Source organism: Spinacia oleracea, chromosome 4 (genome assembly GCF_020520425.1).
Source record: "Spinacia oleracea cultivar Varoflay chromosome 4, BTI_SOV_V1, whole genome shotgun sequence".
Lineage (NCBI taxonomy): Eukaryota > Viridiplantae > Streptophyta > Magnoliopsida > Caryophyllales > Amaranthaceae > Spinacia > Spinacia oleracea.
Window position 1 is genome coordinate 175,017,870 of NC_079490.1, and position 26,789 is coordinate 175,044,658.

General features: G+C 36.6%; 2 protein-coding genes and 2 non-coding genes across 5 annotated transcripts; 2 read left to right on the top strand and 2 right to left on the bottom strand.

The window, feature by feature from the left end:
* Positions 1 to 9,664: 9,664 nt before the first annotated feature.
* On the top strand, positions 9,665 to 15,905 carry LOC110775271 (thaumatin-like protein 1b). Of its 2 annotated transcripts, none has more exons than XM_021979879.2 (3): positions 9,665 to 10,655; positions 15,136 to 15,236; positions 15,341 to 15,905. In XM_021979879.2, the coding sequence occupies exons 1-3, from the start codon at positions 9,886 to 9,888 to the stop codon at positions 15,346 to 15,348; spliced, it is 879 nt and encodes a 292-aa protein (XP_021835571.2). In that variant the 5' UTR covers positions 9,665 to 9,885; the 3' UTR covers positions 15,349 to 15,905. The 2 variants fall into 2 exon arrangements, with proteins under 2 accessions (XP_021835571.2, XP_021835570.2); XM_021979878.2 differs by having other exon boundaries at positions 9,677 to 10,655; positions 15,136 to 15,263.
* On the bottom strand, positions 11,719 to 11,792 carry TRNAI-AAU (transfer RNA isoleucine (anticodon AAU)). Its single transcript has one exon. It is a non-coding gene; the product is annotated as a tRNA-Ile (tRNA).
* TRNAI-AAU (transfer RNA isoleucine (anticodon AAU)) lies at positions 13,172 to 13,245 on the bottom strand. Its single transcript has one exon. It is a non-coding gene; the product is annotated as a tRNA-Ile (tRNA).
* A 6,887-nt stretch (positions 15,906 to 22,792) lies between the features above and the next one.
* LOC110775269 (thaumatin-like protein 1) lies at positions 22,793 to 25,810 on the top strand. Its single transcript, XM_021979876.2, has 3 exons — positions 22,793 to 23,079; positions 23,335 to 24,004; positions 25,129 to 25,810. Exons 1-3 carry the CDS (start codon positions 23,010 to 23,012, stop codon positions 25,430 to 25,432), a joined length of 1,044 nt encoding a protein of 347 aa, XP_021835568.1. The 5' UTR covers positions 22,793 to 23,009; the 3' UTR covers positions 25,433 to 25,810.
* Positions 25,811 to 26,789: the final 979 nt, after the last annotated feature.

Here is a 26,789-nt window from a genome sequence, read left to right on the forward strand (position 1 = left end):
CGGTTCAGTATTAATTAACAAGCTAATAATTCAGTGAGATCAAGTGAGCTGAATGCCTAGCTAGAGGCCGCTTCAGTTCAAGTGGAATTAATGATATTAATCCACAGCTTACTCTTGACTGAACCCGTAGGGTCACACAAATAGTACGTAAACGGATCAAGTATTTAATGGCATTAAATACTCCATCTATGGATATTCGGAATCGACGGATCTTGGTTTCAGTGGGAGCTGAGATCGTCACAGGCAAGAAATGAATACTCCGGAAACGATGATATTGCCGGAAACGGAAATATGGATCGTATCGGAAATATAAATATTATCCAAGTCGTAGATGTTGCCGGAAACGGAAACATGGTACGTATCGGAAAATATTATCGGAAATGGAAATATTGCCGGAATCGGAAATATTGCCGGAAACGGAAATATTGTCAGAATCGGAAATATTATCGGAATCGGAAAATAATTCCGGAAACGGAAATATTAAATATTTGTTCGAAACGGAAATTGATTCCGGAATCGAAAATATTAAATATTGTTCGTATCGGAAATGAATTCCGGAATCGGGAATTTAATCGGAAGCGTATCGTACGAATTAGCATCGGACGAGGCCCGCTAGACGAAGGCCCAGCACGAAGCCAGGCCATCGCCCAACGAGCCAACACGCACCATCGCATGCCAAGCCTCGACCAGGCCCAGCGCAAGGCCAGGCCCAGCCAAGGCCTGGGGCGCGCGCGCGAGAGCACAGCAGTGGGCCGAGCGCTGTGCGCCTAGCGTGGGCCGCAAGGCTTGCGCGGGTGTACGGTGCTCGTGCAATGCTTGTGCGGGAATCCTAAAGCAATCGGGATTCGAAATATGATTTAATCCTAAAACTATTAGATAATGATTATTTAATTAGAGTCCTAGCAGGATTATAATTAAATAAATTAGTATCCTAATAGGATTCCAAAACCTTTTCCATAACTCTATAAATAGGTGCCTAGGGTCACATATTTACATAGATTATTTCAAGTATTCAAAGTGAGTTTTTGAGAGAAAAATTCAGTCACATACCTTGCCTAAAAGTGCCGAAATTATTAGTACCTTAAGGGCGATTCTAGTTGGTCAATCTTAAGGCGGATCCGGACGTGCTGTGGACTATCTACGGAGGGACGACACTTGGAGTCCTAAAGACTTGTTCTTGTTCGGTTCGGGCGCAGCTAGGGAAGGCACGCAACAAAGAGTATGCATCTAAACTGTGCTATATGATTATGTGTAAATAATATGTATTCCTGGCTAAATGGTTTTTCCGCATGATTTATGAATTGTCATATGTATCATAACCTAACATATGGAAGAGGCGAGTGCATCTACATCCTCAAGCAGTGTCTGGAATTGATAGAAAGTCCCTCATGGATAACCAAGATTACCCACATCTATCGAGAGGGTAATAGAGCGGCGGATTGGCTTGCAAACCATGGAGCAACTCATCACATTGGCAACCATATTTTTTCTTTTGCACCTTCTAAACTTTGTAGGACTATAGGAGAGGATGCTGGAAACGTGGCTCACCCACGTTTAATTCCTCCTTAATTGTGCGTTAGTTCTTTTGTTTTGTTCGTAGGCTTTTTACTTTGTATTTTTCTTTTCTTTGGATTTATTCCTCATTTGAATAAAAAAAAAAAATCAACTTTGGGCCAACATTCAGTAGTGGGCTAACTTTACAAATAAACAAAGTTCCAAATGGAAAATTTGGAATCGAAAAATTTGCCCGAAACGAAAATATTGCCTCCTTGTTTCAGATTTGTTTTCCAATTCCTGAAATATTTCCGATTCGGAAAATATTTCCATTTCCGGCAAATTTTCCGATTCCGAAAATATTTCCGATTTCGGCAATATTTCCTAATCGAACAATATTTCCGTTTCCGGCAATATTTCCGATTCCGATAATATTTCCCTTTTCGAACAATATTTCCGTTTCCGGTAATATTTTGATTTATGGTAATATTTCCTATACGAACCATATCTTCATTTCCGGCAATATCGTCGTTTTAGACAAATATTCTCGTATTTGCCTTTTGATAGTTCGTTTACTCCCACTCAAACCAACATCCATCATTTTTTAATGTTCATAATTATAGTATTCACTAAACGTTATATTCACCTAAATACTTGATAGGTTCACGTACTATTTGTGTGACCCTACAGGTCCTGTCAAGAGTAAATTGTGGCATTCATATTATTAATTCCACTTGAACTGAAGTGGCTTCTAGCTAGAAATTCAGATCACTTGATCTCATTAAATAATTAACTTATTCAATTAATACTGAACCGCATTTATTAGACTTAGCATTAAATGCAAACTTGGACCAAGAGAATTTCCTTGACTTTTCACCCTAAAGCCACATGATCCACTTGGTTCACACGTGGCCATGTGGGTGATGGGGGGAATTGCGAGTGAATAATTAATCGGGTGGAGCGGATAGATGGGGTGATACTCCACCCGATCTGAACCGGTCTCGTTTCCATCTCTAGGTATGATACTCACTTTGGGTGTGAGCGGTCCCAAGTTCCATTCTTGAAACGCTCCCCTCTTTCTTTTCCTTTTTCTTTTTGCTATATTCTTCTAGTCCTTTTTGGAGGCGACTAAGGCTCTGTTTGGTAATACTGACTGAAATCAAGCTGAAACTGATAAGTTACCTGAAATTGAAAAGGTAGTGACTGAACCTGATAAGGTGCTGAAACTGATAAGGTAACTGATTGCATAATTGTTTGGTAAAATTGATTATTTAAGCTACATTTTTTTTTTAAAATGCTATTTTATATATTCCACATTACTTTTTCTTTTCATTTGATTAATAAGTAAATACCAACATATGATTTTTAAATATTAAAGTTAACAATAGGAAGCGATCGAATTGCTAATACTCTATACACGAAGTATATTTTATGTGAATTTTTTTCATTAGCGGGTGTCATCCATCAAAGCCCATAAAAATTCCTTCACCCTTTCTCTCCTGCAAGATTAGCTCTAAAAAGTCAACAATCCAAAAGAATCAAAGTTTGGCAGATTTGGATTGGCAAATTTTACGGAGTTGAAATTAATTTTTAGGGCCCGCCTGGTATAAGGGTAATGGGCTGAAAAGATTAAGGGGGTAATTATTATGGGCCAAAATATTATGCCTGGAAAGAGGGTATATTTTTGAGCCTGTACTTTTTACCCCTCATTTGAGGGTAAAACATTACCCATGCCCCCCCTAGAGTAACAGTTACTCTTGTGAATGTTCATCCCTCAACCCTACTTTCTTTCTCCTCAATCATCAATCTAATCCCAACCATTCCTCATCCACCAACTCTCTTACCATCACCGTCTTCACCATCGCCGCCGTCCTCTCTTCTACCATTTTCTCTCTCCTCCATCACTGACTTGTCCACCACCACCATTCCCGTCAGTTTGTCGCCGCCGTCAGCCCTTGTACTAAGGGACATAAAGACGACTTGAAGAGCATCATCACCTATTTCCCGCCGCCATCAAATCAACATCCACCACAATCGAAACCACCAATTTGCCACCGTCGTCGAATTCTCATGGAAGCCACTTTCTTGGGGCCTCAATTCAATAAATTGTAAATTTGATTTGTCAATCTACAACCTCCATCATCACCTACTATATTTTCCTTTGTTCTTTCATTCAAGTTGAGTTTTGTAGATCTACAAAACTTTGTAATGAAATTGGAAAAATAATGGTTACAATTAATCTTAGCCTCGAATTTTGTGCATGTTGATGTGACTAACATTCAAAAATACTAATTTTGTGGTGGTTGCCGCCGGTTTCACCGCCATGGATGGTGGTGCTTATGAGTAATCTCCATAGTTGAAGATAAAGATTTTGAGGCAGTGAGCCTTTTAATATTTGGTAAGGGGGCTAAATATTACTAGTAAGCCAAACCTTTAGAAATGAACAGTTGTCCTCTAAATAATTCACCTTGTTTCATTTACTGCCTCATTTATTCTCCCTTTAATATGTTCATTCAATCCAGGCGACCCCTTAGAGAAATATTGCGTGAATTGAAGAAAATAACAGACATTGCCGAACACTCCTATTCTCTTAAGGTGACTTAAATTTTCAGCACCTAATTATTTAAGGTGACTGAAATGTGTTACCAAACAGAGCTAAGAGATTATGGGCTTCCAATTTTAAACCCAAAAATGGTATCAATATGATGGGCCTGTCTAGTTTTATGAGAGATGATCCAAGTTCTGGCCCATGACAAAACCTGCACCCCACTTGGCACTTTCCTATTAGTTGTATTCTATGTTGAATCCACAATGCCTAACCAACTATACCCAAATACCCAATTGGAATTACTTCCTTTCCGCACCACTTTTTTCCAAAATGTGAACTTGTGGAATAGAATTCGGGACTAAAGTTGATGTTCATTTGTAGGATTAGTACAAATGTCTAGTCTAATCTAATCAAATTGGTTACAGATGTAAACAGTTCATTGAGGATTTTCGCAAATTTGGTTACATACATGCGTAATATAAATTATTACTCCTCGTCCTAGTTCAAATTAACATTATACAAATATGGTCCTAAACTCATAACTATAGATTAACGTCTCACTGTGTTGTGCAAATTTTCTTCCATTATTAGTATTTAGAAGTACAAAACTTATACCAGCAATTTCCTATGTACTATGGGTATGGTCGTATGGTACAATCAAACGACTTGAATTGCTTCCTTATTACTGTAAAAGAGTCTCACAATTGAGGCTCAAAAGTCAAAAGTATAATCATCCACATTTTGTATTTGTTTTCAAGCCCATTAATTGCACGAGCAAAGTACACTTTTGTATGGTTACTTGACATGTATCGTTAAAGATGACACTGGTTGGACCGGTTAAATACACGACACAACCTTACACATAGAATAAGCCCAAGACGACACAAGACGAGTAAGAAGTCGTGGGTTGTGCTTGAGACACACTTTTTTTTGTTAATAAAACATAATAAGGCCCGTCAAGACACGTTAAATAAAGTAAAATTCTATGCACGTAAGCACTGGGCTTCAACCATGTTTGGGCCGCATTTTTGAAATTTTCAACACCATACGACGCGAAACTAATAGACTTGGCGTAGGTCCAGTCTCTTGAGACCCAAGACACGCGGGCTAGTTATGAAGCACGACCCTATACAAATATTGAAATATACAATTCACATCCATTTTTACGTATTGTCTTTAAAAGTGTTTGTTCTATGGAGTAATAGCTTGAACCTCGAAAATGATGAAGCTTTATGAAAGTTCAATTAATTATAATAATAATCTCCCGTGATGAATTTTTATTCAGTGGAAAGATCTATATGTATACATGTATTTTACTTGTAATAAGTTATGTTCATTTGCTCTGCTTCCTCATTTTGTTTGCAAAATATGTATGTTTATTTATCCATCTCATATTAAATTAAGGATTTTTTCAAAATTAGCCTCTCATAAAGTCTACTTTTTCAAACTTACCGCCTTATAAAATTTTAATTTAAAATTATTACCTTATAAAATTACAAACCTTTAAAATTACCACCAATTAACAGATTTTGTCAATTTTTTCGTTAACAGATAGTACATCCAAACAATATCTCTATTATATAAGCCAAGAGCTGAGGTTAGTTTAGTAAATTAACTTTTGGTGTCCACCTTTGAATTGACGAAAAAAACCCCACATATTCAACCCTTCCTGAGTTCCTGGCTTCCTGCTCTCCTTCCTCCGGTTTTCTTCTCTCTCTTCCCTCCCGTCTTCTCTCTCCTCCCTCACATCCTCTCCTTCGATTTTCATCTTCTTCTCGAAAAATCCATAAAATTAAAAAATAATCGAGATCTAATTAAAAGATTCGAGACCTAATCTTTGTTCATCCCCAATTCAATTCGTTAATTTTGGGGAAATTTGAATGCGACTTGAAGTGGGGTTTGGGTCAGATTTTGAGATGGGTTCGTCATCTTCGTCGATTGTTGCAGATAGATCGGTATTTGATTTGTGTTATTGAGTTCTCACTGGCCGCTTTTCCAGTTCTATTCATTTTTCAAGAAACATCACAGAGGTTCGATAAATTCGGATTAAAACTCATGTTCTTATTCGTTTGATCTTTGTGTTGAGGTTTTTTAATCATCAATTGGTGGAGATGGAGAAGGAGGCGGAATCGCTCGGCCCTTTTCACGTTGAATCTCTTCGAAAATCAAAACCCTCATCATCATCTAACCAGTTGAGTTTCACAATTTCTTATTTTCGTTTAATTACGGTTTCAATTTTGCTTTACTTATGTCAATTTGGTGTTATGTGAATTTGGACTTTTTTTTGGGTGAAGTTTTTAAAGAGGCGAATTTATGATTTTTGGATAAATTTGTTTTGATTGGATATTGTTGATGTGATTTTATAGTGTTTAGTCTAGAAATGATTAATTTAGGGTGGGTAGTTTAGCATTACCTTAGATCTTTGTTTACAATCCATGGTCAGTCAATTAGGTTATCTCTAAAATCGGATATTCGTGTCATTCAATATTTTCTTCCTGATTTGGATTTTGGTTGTTTGTTTTTATTTAATGTTTATTTAAATTATCTTCTTATTCAAATTGTTACCATTAATTTAAACTTAGTAAATAAGAAACTTTAATGAATTGATGATTACTACGAGTGATCAACGCGGCCTTAAAACCAAGAGCTCTTCTTCTTAGTCGCAAACCACCCATTCACGAATCACGGTAGTAGGGGAAGATCAGTACTTGAGAGCTGGCATTGTTGGTCTCCCTAATGTTGACAAATCCACTCTTTCAATGCTGTTGTAAGCCAGTTTTTCTCCTTCATTGACTCTCAGTTCTGTTGTTTGGTTCTCCTTCATTGACTCTCCCTAATGTTGACGAGTGTTGTAACGTATTTGATCAAATGACAACATTGAGAAATGCCTAAAAATTTGTTTGTTTTTTGAATTTCTGAGATTAAGTTTTTGTTCATTACCTTAATGATTGTGGGTAGCTGTTGATTGTTTTGGTCTTTATTGGCTATGGCAGCTTTAGACAAGAATGAACAATCACTGAATTGTCTATAGCAAGAATGAACAATCACTGAATTTTCTATAGCAAGAATGAACAATCAGTGAACAATTATTAAAGACAAAAGTGTCTAAACAACATAGAATTGTGCAAGTTTTTTTTTCTATAGAAAGAAGCAGAATTACATTAAAATAAACATATAAATTAGATTCTTTTGTTTTCATTAGTTCAGTTGTTCTGATTAGTTCATTTAATCTGGTCAACTACGTTAAGTTTTTCGTTTGTTCAGTTCAGTTTTTTCAGATTTGTTCATTTGTTTCAGATTAGTGGACATATTTGTCATGGGAGGACACTCAAGGGAAAGTGGACATCTTTGTCATGGGAATCGAAAGTGGAGGCATTGTGTCTGGTGTTGGACGCTATCTCAAATCTCAAAATCCTAATGTAAAGGTATCATCTATTTATATATTAAGTGATGGGTAACAGCTGAACATCTACTAATTGAGAATGCAAAGTTGTTTTAATTGTTGGTCTCCCCTTTTTGTAAATTGAAGTTCGTATTTATTCTCTCTCCCCATTTTATTTTATTTATCTTCCAAATTGAATTTCAACCCTCTTCTTCATAAAACGTTGTGGGTTTCTATCAATTCTCGACAAAATTTCTCACCTGGGTAAGCTTTAATTTCCCTATTTTCTTTTTTTATAATACCATTTGTAGTTAAATGTCCTGAAAATGGTGGCTTTTGCTGCTTTATTTCTAGAGATTTGTAAATGGCCCTAATATTTCTGTACAGATCCGTTATTTCTAGAGATTTATGAATGGCCCTAATAAGTTTTCGCTTGACTAAAAATGTGTCCTTTTATTTTTATAGTGTTTTTGCCTTATTTGGCAGTTAGGGTTTTAAAATTGTAGTGATAAATTTTATTTTTTGGGTGGATTTTGTTTAAGAATTTGAAATTCGCAGCATTATTATCTGGATCGAATATCATTTTGCTTATTAATGGGTGTTTCTGAATTTCAGGAAATTCTCATTAGATTTTTTAGCTGGAGTCCGGAGACACCACTATCAGTGTTTGAGAAGCCATTAATCCCCATGTAAGTCCCCTTATCTTTTTCTGTTTTCTTCATGTCGTTTTATTTAATTGGAATTTTAATTTAATTAGTTTAGTTGAGGAAATTTCAAGTTATTGATCGAAAATGTAATCACTTTGAGTGCTTCTGATTATCTTTTGCTTACCCAGGATGGTATGTGATTTTTTTTTTGTAATTATCTATTTGTGGAAATACTTGCTAACTCCAGAACCCGATGAAGCTTATAATTGAACGACAATCATGGTCAATTAACGAGGTAGGACTCCCATACCCAACCTACTTCAATCCCAGCTCAGATGAGGAGATCATAGCATGACAGTCTAACATCGGGAAGATGAATCGGAAGTACTTCATCAGCTTTGCTGGGACCCCACACAAGCGTTGGGAGAGCATAAGATCGATCCTCATTGCACAATGCACTTCTGCTCCTAATAAAGTCTGCAACTTCTTAAACTGTATAGGAGAATCATGTGTTGAATCAGCACTTTTTGAGAAACTTTTCATGGCATCAGCCTTCAGCCTCCAAGGCACAGTCCAACGAGAAAGTCCATGTTTGATTCTCTCATTGCTGGTTGCATCCCTGTTGTGTTTGATCCATTCATGACACATTGCCGAAAAATATGAAGATCTTCAAAGGTATTCTCAATTTTGTTTTATTTTTCCCTAATTCTATTATTTTTATGGGAAAACTTTGATTGATGGTAATTTTTGGTTGTGCAATTAGTCTGAACATGCTGCACACTAACACCCAAAAAAATGAACATGCTGCATACTAACAGCATCACTCCACACAACAACTGTTGGACAAGCCACAGTAGCTAAGCACCAGCAAAGCAGCAGTATTGCTTACAATTTTTACTGAGAACCATTCTGTAAACAGTAAGCCAAATACACTGCAATACTGAGAACCATTCTGTAAAACTGGTGAAAACCAGAGTTTTTGTTAAAATTCTACAATTACAGAATTTGTGTCCCTTTATTAGATGATCCTACAATTATATATGCAATATTCTCATCTTGAATCTTTTAACTAATTGTAGGTATGATGCTAAATTTCAATTCGATGGGGATCACGTGGACAATAAGGAAATATATCCAATGGGAAGACATGTGTCAAGAGTTATTGCAATTGATGCATTGCACTTGGGCTGGGCAGGAGCCAGCCAGTATAAGAATGAAATTGAGTAATATGAGGTTTCTGTTGAGTAATCCATAATGTGTAATCCAGACAATATCTATACAGTATAAGCATGAATAGGAGCTAGACAATATCTTATGAGGTTTGATATTGAGTAATCCATCATGTGTGACAAATGTTTCTGTTTTACTTTTGGGTTATAGATGTACTCTTACGATTTTTAGTTTTTGTATAATCTCGCACGCATCGCGTGCATATAAGACTAGTCAATATATACTTGATCACCGCCAAAAACACACACAAAAGTTAAAAACAACCACAAAGGATAGGGTGAACAAATATGTGACAGCCTGATTTTATAAAAATCAATTGAAGAAAAGCTAGAAAAAACAAATTAAATACTCCATAAAGAATAAAAAAACAGGAAAAAAAATTCAAGAACACAAAAGCAAGAAATAACGAAAGAGGAATGGAAAACAACTTACCTTAAAAAAAAAATGGAATACAACGAAACAAAAAGCAAACAATACTGAATTGGAAAACTAGCTTTATTACAGAGTTTTTCCTCATCATTCTTTTTACAAATTCCCCTTTTCCCGGCAAAGCATTCCACTCCCTGACTCCCCTCTTTCAATCAATGGCTCGCATCTTCTTCTTCTTCCTCTTCCTCTCTCTCTCCTCACAAACAGCTCTCGCTGCAAAATTTCGGCTAGTTAACAAGTGCAAACACACAGTATGGCCAGGCCTCCTCTCCGGCGCAAACTCCCCACCTCTTCCAACCACCGGATTTTCTCTCTCCTCCGGAAAATCCCGCACTCTCCACTTCCCAAGATCCTGGTCGGGTCGACTCTGGGCCCGAACTCTCTGCTCCGGTAACCCATCCGCCGGGAAAATGACCTGTCTCACTGGGGACTGCGCCTCCGGGAAACTCGAGTGTGGCGGTGCTGGTGCCATCCCTCCCGCCACTCTAGCTGAGTTCACTCTCAACGGTGCCAATGGTCTTGACTTCTATGACGTCAGCCTCGTTGACGGTTACAACCTCCCTATCCTTATCGTTCCTCTTGGTGGCCGTGGCGGAGACTGTAGCCCCACTGGGTGTCTTGTTGATATTAACCGCGCGTGCCCTAGAGAACTTAGTGTCGCCGCGGCGCGTGGAAATGGGAGGGGGAAAGTGGGGAAGGGAACTGCCGTCGCGTGTAAGAGCGCGTGTGAGGCTTTTGGGGACCCACGGTATTGTTGTAGTGAAGGGTATAATACGCCTGACACGTGTCCGCCGTCGGTGTACTCGTTGTTCTTTAAGGAGGCTTGCCCGCGCGCGTACAGCTACGCGTATGATGATAAAACGAGTACTTTCACTTGTGCTTCTGCCGATTATATCATCGTCTTCTGCCCTCCTCCTTATACCAGGTAACTTAGTTTTAATTTTGGAATTCTAGTTGTTACTTGTTAATTACCTGATTAGTTATTGTTGTTACTCCGTAATTACTTAATTAGTTCTTGTTGTTTGTTGTTAATTACTCTTAGTTGAATGGTCGGGGTTTGTGGATTATAGTTGATTTGAACTGCCATATATAATCCTATAAATTGATAATATGAAGCATATGAAGAATGGAAGAAATTAAAAGGGTTCTTGTAGTATGATTAAGAAGTAAGTTTTGTGGATTTCACAATTCACATGTATTTTTGGTGGATCAGATGACTAGATGAGGATGATTAAGCAGTAAGTTTTGTGGCAGTCCATTTGGCTTTGCTTAACCATATTTGTGAGGTGGCATTTCAAAGTTAACAAATGTAAATCTTCGCATAAGCCATAACCCTCCCATGGAGAATCAAACCCGCCGTATGGACAATAAAGTAGATTCAATGTGAGTAGGGGATGACAGTTTTTGGCTAGTCCCACTTCGAGTGAGTTCTTGGTACGTGTCAATTGTCAAGGGTTAGGAGACTTAACTCGTTGCCTGATGAACACATGGTCTAATGAACACATGGTCTAATGAATTGGTATTTTTCTAGGTAGTTATGCCTTGTTTTGAGGTTCTTGATTAGTGTTATGTCGAATGTTTTCAGGTCAATGTTCTGTGGTTTTAGCCTATAATTAAAATGTGAGAGAATGTAAAATAGCGGGGAATCCCCTGAACTCTTATTGACAGAAGAACAAAGATATAGAAATTAAGTTCCTTCTAAATTACAAGCACTCTCTTATGAATGTTGCATGAAATGAGTTGGCGATTCAGGGAGGAAAGAAGGTAGAGGAAGCTATGTTAGAATGCTAGCCTATCAGACAGTAGTTAAGAAGATTTTGAAGTGCTGTGTATGGCTTGGATCTTGTAACTTCTAATCATCTTGTGTGGAGAACGAGTAGAGTAACTAGAGTAACATTAGGGTCATTAGCTGCATGAATCATAAAATAAGTTCTAACTTCTTTGAGATGTTGTCCATTTCTTAATTAGAAAAAGTATTAAAAATAAATTGGCCCATGCAGGGCTCGAACCTGCGACCTTGGCGTTATTAGCACCACGCTCTAACCAACTGAGCTAATGGGCCTTTGTTATTTTAGTTGTCATTCTTTGTCAATTTATCCTATTAAATAACATATGTATGTATTACTGGTCTCTAAGGCTCTTAGTGCTCCATACTATATACGGAGTGTATTAAAAAAAAAGTTCTTAGTGCTCCATGATTGTCTCTGATCTTCCAGAACATTTCATATTCAATCTCACATTACGCTATGCAAAAAATGGGATCAATCAAATACTCATTGGAGAGTTCTGATCTTGTCTTTTGCTAGAAAATGCACTAATTGCATTTACTTCAACTGTTATTCACATCACCTGTTGAAACAAATGAGTGGACTAGTGGAGAAAGTGCAGTTGGAAACTAATACACTGATAATCTTTCATGCATGAAAGCAAAGGGTGCCACAATTGAACAGCATTCTCAGATATGCAAGCTAGATTGTGGAAAATATGTTTTGGCAGTTGGTCTGAATTCCAAATTTACGCGACTCCCCTTTAGCTGTTCATGCTTTAACCTCTAGAAACTGTATAACCTTGATCAGGGTGATGCAATCCTCCGTGGCTCCGTTTGAGTTATGAAAGAACTGCTGCATTTTTTCCAAAATGATCAATTAAATAGTTGGTTACTGCAAGTGATAGAAGTAGGACTTAGAAATGGTAGGTCTGTTCTTCAAGTAGACAGAGGACTCCTCCTAGTTTAAAGGTGGGGGAATGTAAATATCGCCTGAACTCTTATTAAGAGAAGAAAAAAAAAAATGGAGAAGTAAGTGGACGTGAATTACGCTTGTTATGGAAAGAAGAATGTGCTCGATAATGAAGGCTGACCTTCTAAATTACAAGGACTTTCTAATGACTGTTGCATGGAATGAATGCTTTAATGGTTTTATATGCTTTTTTGCTTTTGTGAAAGCTCCATTTGCTACGACTACTTGTAGCCTTTTGAATTTGATTTTTTTCCCCCTAAAACTAGAGAAAAACTGAGGCAGTTTTGGCTCTTAAATGTGATAGAGAATGTGCATCTAGTTGGTGAATTTGAGGGAGGAAAGGTGGTAGAGGAAGCTATTGTTAGAATGCTAGCCTATCAGACAACGGGTTAAGAGGCAGAAGATTGTAGTTATTTGACAACTGAAATAGAGCAGCTTGAAGTGCCGTGTATGGCTAGGATCTTCTAGAGGAGCTTGAGCCCTTGAACTGTTAGTGTAAGAGGCAAAAGATTGTTAGTTTGTTACCAGCTGCTAGACTGCTTGTGTGAAGACTGAAGAACAAGAGCAAGTAGAGTTGCACTAGTTTGCAATTGCATGAACCACAAAATAAGTTCTAAAGACTAAAGTTCTTTGAGATGTTGTCCTTTGCTTTCCTTTTTTCATTAGAGAAAGCATTATACTAAGAAAAAAGTTGAAAACAAGTTGGCCCATGCAGGGGTCGAACCTGCGACCTTGGCGTTATTAGCACCACGCTCTAACCAACTGAGCTAATGGGCCTTGCTTGCTTTATATGTTATCCTTTAACAATATATCTTGTTAAATAACATCTAAGTAGGCTCTCCAACTCATTCTAGGGCCTAGGTATACTCAATTTACCATGACGCTAAAACTAAAAGCTTCAGAACAGAATGTATATGATTGTCTCTAGTCTTCCAGAAAAAACAGAAGTAAGACCTCACGTAAGGTCATAAGGAACATTTCATATTCAATCTCACATTAATATCCTCAAAATGTTATGCACATCACCTGCTGAAACTCGCAAGTGCATAAAATGTAGTTGAAAACTAATAGACTGATAATCTTTCATGCATGAGAGCAAAGGATACCACAATTGAACATTGAACAGCATTCTCAGAAATGTAAGCTAGGCTGTAGAAAGTACAGTCTGGCAGTTTGAATTCCAAATCTACGCATTTTCCTTTAATTAGCTGCTCATGCTTTAACCCCTGGAAACTGTATAACATTCATCTGGGTGAGGCAACATCTTCCATGTGAGTCATGGAAAAACTGCTGCATTTTCTCAAAAACAAAAACAATTTAATAGCTGCAGTGGATAGAAATAAGACCGGAAATGGTAGGTCATGAGATTACCTTGTTTTGTTTGGTGATGTAGCCCCGAACTCCTGATGATGTATCATTACTGTTCCATTGAAGTTCTGGAACTGTCCTGGAAGAGGCTCTTCTTTGTAGGCTGAAGATTTAGCTCTTCTTTACCAGTTGGCCATTCTGATGTTTTTCAGAACACGATGTTAGGAGATTTAATATTGTTTTTTTTTTGACGTAAGATGTACAGTATTGTTGGAGTGACAACAAAGATAATCCAAGTACGGTAGATGTTAAAAATGGTTGAGATGACGTTAACCGCTCGGTATAATTGAAATGCGGAAAGCTAGAAGTCTATACGTATGGAAATCCATGACCTTCGACACTGAAAAAGTTGCCTCTCTTTGTTTTCAGTTTATTAGACGAAAATCTCTTTCATTCTATTGTGTTGTTTCCTCCATTCCAAATTGGACTTCACACGTTTCATTTTTGGGGATCCCAAATAGAATTTCACACTTCCTTTATACATTTACTTACTCCGTATTTCATCTCCTTTTATTTCCCTACGCTTTCTGTCAACTTTTTGTTCCCTCTCTACCACTTTCTGAATTTCTATTCTACATTAAGCTGTTATTCTAATCTTCGTGCCAGTCCCAACTGTGAAATTATTTTGGTACAGAAGGAGTAATATTTGAAGTTTAAACATATGATAGGTTAATACCTGTAACTTCTGTGTAGGAATTGTGAGAAGTCTTTTTATCTTTTGTATCTAATGTATGTATGCTTTCATCTTGTATTCACTTCAATACAATTAATACTCCGTATTACCAGCTTATCAATATTGACCTCTATCTTCCATAAACTGCATCAGTTGAATTGTAGATATGGCATCATTCAGCTCAGAAAATGCTAAAACTTACTGTACGAAGTGCTTGTTTTGAGTAGCCTTTTATTTAAGCTGCCTTAGAGATTTCACTTCTTGTTGGTGCAACTTAATGAATTATGAATATGGTGAATTGCAACAAGTCAACTAGTGACCGACTGATCGCTTAGTCTTTTGTTTGTTTGGGAGATATATCATGTTAGCTACACCCCGTTTGTCAAAACTGATTTATTTTCATATTCCTCTGAAATTTACTTCTACCTTTTCGATCTTCTTACTGTATCATACACTGATACACATGGTTTGTTATGCTGCTTCTTGGATGGATCTACCCTACTCATAGTGATATTTATGGAAACTTTTCAATTCATATTCTTTGTGAAGGCTAGCTAACTGTAATTTCGCCCTTCAAAGTATATATGTGGAGCTCTCACATTAATTAATCTGAAATACTTCTGCAGCCTAAAATTGCTGGGTAAACGAAGAGTAATGGCAGGGGAACTACCATTGGTGAACAAAACAATGATGTACTTGCATTCAAGAGGAAGCAAAGTGTCCACAGGTCTAGCTACTTCTCATCTTACTGCTGGTAACTATAATAATAGTATCGTGTTTTGTTTTATGGGATCTCTTTCTTGTTTACTAACATTGATGGGAAATTTCCAGGCCGGTAATGAAGAGAAGTGGGTGTCAGCTTTCGACCCCATTTTGTACCCATTTCCTCTCATCCTTTTACAATTTCTCTTCAATGCTCTCCTCTCCGAATTCATGCCTCAACATGCTGGGAAAGATGAGCAATTCTACATCATGTTTAATCTTGCACCACTGCTCAAAGTTAAACTGTACATATCATTTTTTTCTTCCCTTGTCATAAGCGGCTCCTTTTAGGTACATACTGTGTTTTAGTTTTGAACAGGAGGTAATACCATGTTTGTTTTCAAGAATGTCTGAAAGTTATCCGTCCTGTCCCTCGATTTGTTATTGTACTTGGGGACTCTTCCATGGGAGATCTTGAATGCTATCAAGGCTTGTATTTTGAATTTTGTAGCCTGCAAACTTGGGTGCTTTAATTCCAGCTAAAAGCTAGCTAGTGATTGAGCTTTAGTTTTGGCTTGAAGTAGATGATCACTGTATTGTATTGTGATTTGTAGCTGTACGCGTAGAACATAATCCCATTTGGTTTGCTGTGAGCCAGTGGCCTTTAATTCCATTTATCTGCTACGTTGTGAAACAGGATCAGCTATCAAAGGTTTAGACCAACAGTTCATTGAATTTTGTTCAACTTTTTCTTCAGAAAAGCGGTTCATATCAGAACTGACCTATTCCAAGTTCGGCCCATGAACCAATTAAACTCAACTTATAATCAAGTCAATCCATTTAAAACCCACTAATTAGGCCCTGTTCGGTATTGTTTTTTATTTTCGATTTTTGGTATGAATGAGCACTGGAAACTTATTAATGGAGGAAAGAGGATTCAAATCTGTATATTCAGTAAGTTTTTAACAACTATGCTAAGAATGTGTAGCTGTTTCAAAACATTGAAAAACAATGTTCATTTATTAGTGGGCTTATGGACAGATTTAACAGAGAACATCCGGTCCCATATTGGAAAACAAAAGGTCTTGTGCGCACAAGGTGTACAACAAATTTATTGTACACCAAGATAACTTTACCCTTTTTTTTTGTAACTTTAACCTAATTTTGATTAACTTTTATATTAGTAAAAAGAAAATTGATAGATAAATATTTTAAAGGGTTAGATGATTAATTTTATACCTTATTAGTTATTTTGAAGAAATAAGTTTTACTAAAATGAAAAAATTTATCATTGAAAAATAGATAACTTTTACATATATATGCTTAACTTTTACTCCGGTATACAATATTTATTGTACACCCATTGTAAATAAGAATTTTTGATTGGAAAAAAGTATCAAGTACAACAGACCCTATTGTGAAAAGGAAGAACCCCTACCTTGTGGAAAAGATACCAATACAAAAACATGACATAATGCGCAAAAGGCTGGTCTAAAGGTTGCGCCAATAAACTGCAAATTCAACAAAGTGAAGCTCTGTCTCCAACACTTTTTTTTTACCTTTTCTTTTCTTTAAATTTTATTTGCAACGTTTGAGTACTCTATATGACAAATTGTATTTTCAGTTGTGCATAGAAAATTACCGCGACTTTGAACATGATATATTTTTTACTAATATGCTTCTAAATTGCAATGGTACCATGCACAAAGTTTAACTGATTTTTCCTTTATTGTTGCCGTGTAGAAAATGTTATAGAGCAACATCTATCACTATGGTTACCAAATATGATAAGAAACTTTGTTTCTTCCTTTGTTCCACAATCCACACTAACAATGTTGGAACTATTTCGTACCTTAGGGCTTACGTCACTACAACAATCAGTTACACATCAATGATAAAGATTACCTTGACACTGTGATGTACAATCCACAAATCTTGTTACAAGTATGCAACACCGAGGACGAAAGTCGAGGCAAGTGTTTTGATAGATATGTAATTTATAATGTGGAATCATTTCAGGTTCAGTAAACTCACTCGCCGGTTCAATCGGTGGTCAATTATGATGCTATCTTTGTCTCTCATCCGATCCTTTAGAACCTAATTAGTACTCATGTCCATTTGTTTCTCTTTCTTTTATTGTTCTTTGTATCGTAATAAAATTATTGACAGCGTTAGTATCAATTCAATAAATTGATACATTATTTTAGGTCACTAAAAGTGGCAATATACAAAATGCATGCAATTGGAATTGAGTATGTTTGGACGCAAAATGAACATTTTGATACATGCATCAAGGCTTGACAATCTCTGACCCGACCTGAAGTTAATGAGAGAAAACCGAACCCGAATGACCTGGAATCAAATTGATTTGAAACATCTATCATATTTTGTTGTAATATTAAATTTTACGATATTTCCGATATTTTTTTGACAAAACCCGAAACCAAACCCGAACCTGGCCCATTTACCCGAATTGCCACTAACGTCCAATAAGCAAGTTGCAAGTTCACGTGGGCAGGGAATAAGGATCTTCTAAAGTTTATTATTCTTCCCTCCCTTTTATTTTCTTTTTGTTATCATGAGAGATTTATTTATAAATTAATGAATTAACACAATGTGGGCTATGTTTGATACTCCGTTCTTTGATGTTTAACATTAATCTTGCATTGCGGAAATGAGCATTGCTTTAATACAAGAGAATCTGTTGTACCACTCCTTTTGGCTTTTGATCTATTATCCTTTATTATCTCTGAAAAAGCTGGATTTCGGTTGCTGAAAAAAGTTTTGGTCTAAGTTTTTGTTTACATAACCCAAATTACAGTAGAAAAGGATAAATAGATAGTTAAACTTTACAAAGGTAGAAGAAGCTAGCAGTAGGAGAGGAATGGAAGGACGAACTTAAATTGTATCCTAAAATTGTGGTAAGGTCAAAATTGGTATGACTGAAATACATAGATCACTGTAAAATCGTGAAAAGAGGGAATCCAATGCCCAATTAATTAATGGCATGGTGGGTTAACTCTAAAACTTAGGCAACACATACAAATTGAATTTGAAGGAGAACAATCTTAATTACCACTCCACTTTTCAAGGTCCTTTCATTTGGGAAACTTACTTAATTCTTAACGGTCACTATACCAAATTTCTTATCAATTCTTAACGGTTTTAGTTCACACTATTGTACTACGTGTCAAATTGAAAAAATAGTTGATCTTTGCCCAGATGTAAGGTAAAGTCAGACTAACGGTCAAAATTATACAGATTTTTTTAGCAAAGCGCGAGTGAGAACAGTTCTAATCCTAATATCCAATGTTAGTGCTTGTTTGGTTTACTTGGGTAATAATTTTCTATGGGATATATTTTAAGGGAAATTAATTTCCAAGTTATCTTCCTAGGAAATAGTTTAATGATGTTTGGTTGAACTTGGGCTATTTGTTTTAATGGGGATTGTGACTTACCAAGGGGAGGGTAGGTAAGTCACTTCCCACGTTCCGAAGTTTTAAGTCCCCCGTTATACCCAATTCATGCCAATCAACAACTTTGCAGTTTGCATATTGCACTTCCTAATAACTCACACTTCCTCCTTTATTTATTTGCAACCAATTAAACATCCCCATACAGTAATTTATCGGGTGAGTCACATCAGTGGCGGACCTAGGCTTGGGCATCCTAGGTCACGTGACCCACTAATATTTAACAAAAAAAAAAAAAAAATTTGAAAACCAAAATGAAACCCAAAAACCGCGCTCTCTCTCTCTCTCTGAGTCTCTGGAACACAGCCAAGTGAAACCAAAAGCCCTAAACCTAAAAACCTTCTCTCTCTCTTCGACGTAGGCCGCAGCCACCAGCCACCACTCACCAGGTCATTCAACCACCGAACCCAGATCCGCAGGGCGCAGCAGAACCGAGTCACCGTGGTCGTGGGGAAGAGGAACCGAGCAGCGAGCAGTCGAGGGCCTCGAGGCAGTGTCGAGCACCGAGGAAGAGGAGGAGCAGCCGACTAGTCGAGCACCGACGCACCGTTTTCATCATTTCCGAGCACAGTGACTCGAGGAGGCGAGGAGGAGGAGCCGTCGCCGTCTAGCCGAAACTCGATTCAACTCATGAAGTATAAATCGTATAATTGTATTAATTTAATTATTAAACATTAAAATTTTAATTTATTAAACATATAAATTTTAAACTATTGATAATAATTTAATTATGATTTGTGAATTTGTGAATTGTAATATGTTGATAATTTGTGATTTGTGAATTTGTGAATTGTAATATGTTGATAATTTGTGAATTGTGATATTTACATATTATTTGTGAATTGTGATATTTGTGAATTGTGATATTTGGGAATTTGTGAGGAATTGAATTGTTGAATTGAATTGAATTGTTGACGAATTAGGAATTGAATTGTTGACGAATTAGAAATTGAATTGAATTTGTGAGGAATTGAATTGTTGAATTGAATTGAATTGTTGAGGAATTATTGTTGTGTTGAATTGAATTGCTGAGGAATTAGGAATTTGTTGATTTTGATATTTAAATAGTTGAATTAGGAATTTGTTGATTTTGATATTTAAATAGTTGAATTAGGAATTTGTTGATTTTGATATTTAAATAGTTGAATTAGGAATTTGTTGATTTAGGAATTTGTTGATTTAGGATTTATATATTGTTTCAATGTTAAGTACTTGATTGTATTTGTGACTTAATTTTCAGAATGAAAAGGAAGAAAACACAGGATATTTCTAGTTTTTTTCTTAAAAAAATGCCTCCTCCACAAAATGTTAATATGAATGATATAATAAATAGATATCAAAACATGAAAAGCCGTATAGAGCAATTGTAATTTTGAAGTTTGGTTGTAATATTCCAAAAGTAACAAGTATTAATATACTTGTTATTTTTGGAATATTTTTTCTTAAGTATAGGAGTAATATATATTTTTTTTAATTTAAACATTAATTTATGATTGTATGGTGAGCGGCGTAGAATGGTGACCAACCATCCGTGAAATCCTGGCTCCGCCACTACTCACAACATATATTGTCCCACATTGAGGAAACAAAGAAAGATGTAAAATGGACTAACTTTCCAGTAAAAAGTGTTGCTCAAACTCCAAACTAAAAGATGATCTACTAGCTGTACCTGTAATGAAGCTTCACGTGAAATAAGAGCACAAATAATAGTACTCCGTAGGAATTTGACACTATATACCACTAGTTGAGGTCAAATGCATGATGATGCATGCATGTGTATCTTGCACCACTTCAATTTTTTATATGCACGTATTATGCTAACAACTGAAACTCCTCATATGATCTCAGATCTGCATATGCATGCATGGTTACATTCGACTTCTCAATATCACGAAAGGTGAAAAATAACATTCAATTTATCGGACAAATTGAAGTACACTGACTTGGGCTAGCTCACAACTTGCTAGAACAAAGGGTTGGGTCAGGAAGGGGTTTAAAGGCAACGGACAATTTCAAGTATGCATGCCCTTAAGGTTAATTAATAAGCTCATTGATCCACGATCTAAGTCTATGATTAATTACTTTGAGATCCATGATAACCAGTGTTAATAATTGGCCGAGCATGATTTGTGAGCTACATTACCTTTCATCTTTATGAGAACCGAGATATGGAATAAAAAATTTAGGAGGAGGAACGATCCTTATTAATCCTGAGAATTTGAGATTGTATTTCCTATGTTTTCAACTTCAAATGAACAATGTAGAGCTATCATTGTATTTTTTTTTTTAACAAAATTACCAATTCAATTGTCACATTTTCACCTTTTACATGGACTTTTCCCCCTTCTAAAATTATTTCAGTTAATTATAACAACTTACTTGAACGCAATGAAGTGTTCTACATACCAAGTACATATAATTATTTGTATCACACTCTGTAGTTCTTATTATAACTTAGGCTCTTTGGTTCAACTAAATTTGACTTATATATGAACTAACATGAACTTATTTTTGCTGAAAAAAACTTATTTGTGTGTTTAAATTATCTGAAAAAACTTATTTTTGCTGAAATGAACTTAGTCGACCTTATTATGTTGACACAAGTCAAAATAAGTTGAAATAAACAGACCCTTATCGACTCTTTGAAAATACGCCTTGGCATATTTTAAGGCAAGAAACTCTATGCATGTTTGATCAGGGATGAAAACAAGCCGATCTAATATGAGTTTGACCATATTGAAGCTAATTTGATATTTGTTACCAACAATGGAGGAGGGTTACCAACAAGCTTGAAAATTCACTTCATATATTCTTCGGGATTGCCCACAAGCAAGAGATGTTTGGGATTTATTCAATGTTTCTGGAGCCTTTTTCACTGATTCACTCACAACTTTGCTTACTTCGAACCTCACATTAAAACCAAGCAATGACCCAGACACTATTCTTCTACCTTGGCTAACTCTATCCTCCTTTTCCTTGTGGAAAATCTGGAAATCAGAGTGTTTTCGCCAACAAAAAAACCCCACCACAGAGACGCTTTCTTGAATCTCGGGCTTTAACTTGGGAATATCACTCCTCAAGAAGCTACTCCTCTGTCACCCAGTCTGTTTTAGCTTCTCCCCCTACTGAATGGACCCCACCCTCTTGGATTAAAATTAATTGTGACACCTCGTTTAAAAGCTATGATGATTATGTGGGTGGGTAGCAGGTCTTGTCATGGACTGTAATGGACTATATGTGGAGAACAAGTTATGGGATAAGATGCAGACTGCAAACATGCCTTATAGGTGAGCTGAAAGCAATTCATATGGCCTTGCTACATGTCGAGAAGAAACAATGGGCAAATTGCATCATAAGCTCAGATCCAAAACAAGCCGTGAACTATTCCTCCAAGAGACATGAGATAGGGATGTTAACTATTTGATTGTAACTCAGTGCAGGGACCTAATTCATAGACTCAAGGGACTAAAGTTGTAGTTTGAAGGCAGAGAAGGCTACAAAGTAGCGGATAAAATGTCAAAACATATTAGCTAGGACTATGAAATGTGTAACAAACTATGTTTATTTGTGGGATTCACCACCGGATTATTTAATTGATGTAATTTTAGAGGATAAACCTCTTTGACACTTTAATTTGAAATGAAAATGTCCTTGCTTGCATCTAAAAAATGGAGGAGGGTTATTCATGTTGACAAGTATGAGCTCATTGCTTCCCCCCAAAAGATGCATTCCATAAAATGGATGTATGTTTTGGAATCATGTAAATATTTTAGGTCACTAAGAACAAAAATACAAGTCACAATAAAATCAGTCAGTTGAACAAGGTGCCCAAACGACCATATGCAACTGTTGGGGATAAAAACATTAAATTAATGACCCTAACATCTGTACAGTAACAGAGAAAAAGGCCATTATACAACTCTACCTTCTTGGCCGATGCAACTAAATCAAGATTAAAATTAATTAAATTAGACACTACTCCTACTAGTACTAGTACTAAAGTAGAATGATTAAATTTAAGTGTTAGTATAAACAAACACTAAATTAAAATAAGAAATCTGATTAAAAGGAATAAAGTGAGAAATTTTAAGATTTTTTATGTGTGGGCTTCTCACTTGTTCTGACACTACCCTTCTCTCTCCTCTCTCCACTCAAGGTGTAATTTTGTTTGTTTTATGGGTGTTTAACACCCATTTTTCAGCTTGGTTGGCCACTTTCTCACTCCCCCATTCCCACTCTATTTCTCCCTCTCTTTTTTTCTCTCCTGGAAAACAGAGTATAACAGGGGAAAACAGATTAAGAGAGAGACTTGAAAACAACACACTATGGATCCGTTAACCTACTTCAAGCTCAACTTCATCCTCAACCTTGCTCTCCTGCCACTCGTTCTTACAGGTATTGTTTCATTATCTGGGTTTACTTAATTTTTCTGTCTTTTCCTTCACATGAACTTAAAAATGCAATTTTTACATCATTTACCCTTTGACATTAGTATTATTATACACTCTGGATATACCTAGCTCTAGATAAGCCAACGGCTATTGTTTTTCTCACCCGAATAAGTAAATATAGGTACATTTACATATAATGGATTTTACAATATCTCAAAAACTGACATAAGTTGTACATTTTGCAATTTGGAATTACTAGGTGTATCAGGAGCAACCTTCACATTCGTCAACAAATGTGAAAACACAGTATGGCCCGGAATACTTGCCAATGCAGGTACCCCAAATCTGGATTCCACCGGTTTCGAACTCCCGACGGCAACATCCCGGTCTTTCCAAGCCCCAACCGGTTGGTCTGGTAGATTCTGGGGCCGTACTGGCTGCAATTTTGCAGACTCCGAACTAGGCTACTGCGCAACCGGAGACTGCGGCTCCGGCAGTGTCGAGTGTAACGGAGCCGGTGCCGAGCCTCCAGCAACCCTAGCCGAGTTCACCCTTGGCTCAGGTAGTCAAGATTTTTATGACGTCAGCCTAGTTGACGGCTATAATCTACCCATTTTGGTTGAAGTAAGTGGTGGGTCCGGTTTATGCGCTGCAACCGGGTGTGTGGTTGATCTGAACCAGGTTTGCCCGGCTGAGCTGAAAGTAGGGAACGGTGACGCGTGTAGGAGCGCGTGTGAGGCTTTTAGAAGTCCGGAGTATTGTTGCAGTGGCGCGTATGGTTCACCGTCTACGTGTAAGCCGACGGTGTACTCCCAGATGTTTAAAATGGCGTGTCCGAGGTCTTACAGTTATGCATATGATGATCCTACTAGCACTTTCACTTGCAGTGGAGCTGATTATACCATCACCTTTTGCCCCTCTACTCCAAGGTATAAATACTTGTACTAGCAAAGTTTACCTCATTTTTTTTAGCTTTTTTAACAGATTTTTGTGCATGAATTGATTTATTTGCCTTCTGTTCTTGTAATTACTGTTTCTGTTGCATTTTTCAAAGATTAGGAAGTTCAATTTTGCCAAATATTACCCCGTACTATCAATGAGATGGGATTACATTTTCTGTGGTTGTGAATTGTGAGTCTAAAGCTGGCACAAACAAAATAATACTGTGCTCCCCAATAATGGTAGGAAACTAAAATGATTGTACACTGTAATAGGACAAATGGGTCGAGTCATATCGGGTTTGGGCATATCTTTACAGAGTTATTTTGGATTTAAGTGTCTCTACTTCAAAAACTGAGGATTGGGCCTGGGTCGTGTTGTCATGTCGAATCAAATACGGAGGAAGCGGTGTTGATATTTGCTGTTTATGACTCTTTAGAGTAGTGTTTTAATCAATTAAGATCTCTAATTTCATGTGTATACAAAGTTGATATCTAAATATATTTTGAAACAAATTTAACAAAATCTACGGGAATACATTTTACATCCACACATAACTGCATTTAGTCTTACCGAGTACAAATAGAGATTTACATACTTTTATATAAAGCGGTCTTACACAAAATACCACATTGGTGTCATATAAGTTAATCACTTAAACTAATTAAGTTAATCACTGAAACTAATTAGTTAATCACTGAAATCAATTACTTAAGCAATTAAACTAATTAGTTAAGCACTAGAACTAGTTAGTTAAGCAATAAAACCAATTAGTTAAGCAATAAAACCAATTAGTTAAATAATCAAAGTGGTCTTTCCGGTAAGGCAGTCTTACACAACCGTTGCCAATATAGATTAGTGGGACTTGATGGTCTAAAGTTTATAAAGATTGAATATAAGGAAATGGGAAACAATAATAAGGCAATCTATAGAGGATGGATGAATTATTACGTATAGTTTGCAAAAGATGAATCGACATGAAAAAATACCCTACCTAGTACCTACACAGCTACACTGCTACAAGGTTACAAGATTACAAAGTTTAATTTCTGACAACATATAATGAATGAATGAAATGAGTTAATTAATGTATTCGTGTTGTATTTGTCAACAGTCAAAAATCTACGCCTACTGCCACTCCAGTAACAACTCCAGTGACAACGACACCACCAATTTTATCCGGGTCAGATCCGATGGACTCATCATCAAATGGAGCAGGAGGAGACATGTCATACGGGTCAGCTTCTGAGGGTGTGCCAGGAATGGTAACTGGACCCGGAACTACAACCTCAGCAATGGTAGCTGATGGATCATGGTTAGCTGGCTTAGCCATGGGAGACTCACTTTGTTTACAACCCACGTTACTAACACCCTTTGTCTTTGCAATTTTCTCTCTCATCTTCTTCTTCTCTCTGTAGTGAAATTACTACTAAGGGATCGAGGTGTCGATCATGTGTGCAATGAGTAATGTCTTTCATATTTTCCAGTCTAGCATTTCATCGAACAGCATGCAGGCAAAGCCGAAAAAGGAAAGCTGAAGATTCGCCGAAAAGACAATTAAAAATTGCTGTTTAATTGGGATTAGGATATAATTAATTAGGTTGATATTATGAACTCTTTTAGTGTGAAATTGTACAGAAAAAGGGTTGGCGGGGTTGTAGGAGGGATCTTAATTGCGGGTTTTGCAAGATTGCAGTTTGTTTTCTGCCAGCAATGGCCAATGGGGATTGTAATTTTGTTGTTGAATTTGTCTTTTAAACATTAATATGATTCATATTTATGGCTTTTTGGTAGAATTTCAAACGATGAAGTCATCTTAAAATAATGATCGATCAATGGGAATCTGCTTAAAGATCTTCGAATACATCAAGGAACAAAAAGTTGTTCGTCATACTGCTTTTGACTTATGGTCTTGTAATCTAATCATTATCACAGCTAATTAATTGGATGTCTTTAGCCTTTGTTTATGGCTTTAATTGTGCCTCGAAAGCTAATCAAGGGTGTTCAAGTTCTACCTAAGTGGAAAACTACTTCCTAATATTACCAGTTGATTTTATTGCAATATTTCAATTGGATTTATAAGTAGACCGAACCCCTTCCCTTACCGAATGCCTATAAAGCCAAGTTTTCATTACTGCCGACAAGAAGGTGGGGCAACAATGTTGTCTATATACAACAACAAAATTGCAGAATCTCTATGTTGTTATTGACTTGGGGTAAAACTTGGTTTGACAAATTTCTACAAACTCAATACGTATCAAACTCTACGTACAGTACAGGTACAGCAACAATGTTGCAACTTGCTAGGATCGATGTTGCATACTCTCTCTGTTTTGAAATAATGGGGACAACTTACCTTTTCACGTTTATCGATGTAAATGTTTGGACATTAATATCTCTAATTTTGTATTTGTAAAAAATATAAAAAACTGATATTTCGAAAGTACATATCGAGACGAATCAAACAAGATCTCACACGACTATATTTTTCCTTACCCATAAATCACAAATGATAGTCAAATTGAAATTTGTGAATAGTGTCAAAAGTCAAAGTAGCACAAAGTACGAAGTACATGCATTTGCCTTCCGTCATGGTAAATTTTTAGGATTAACATCTTTCCCTAGAATGTCCCAACTAATTTAAGCGTTTGAGTTTATGTATGGCATGTTAGAAATAGTTACACGGGATGAAGAATTAGGGTCGTGATTATCATTGTCCTTATATTAGCCTCCACTATTTCTTGCTATGGGTTACCGGCTAAGATATTTCCAAGA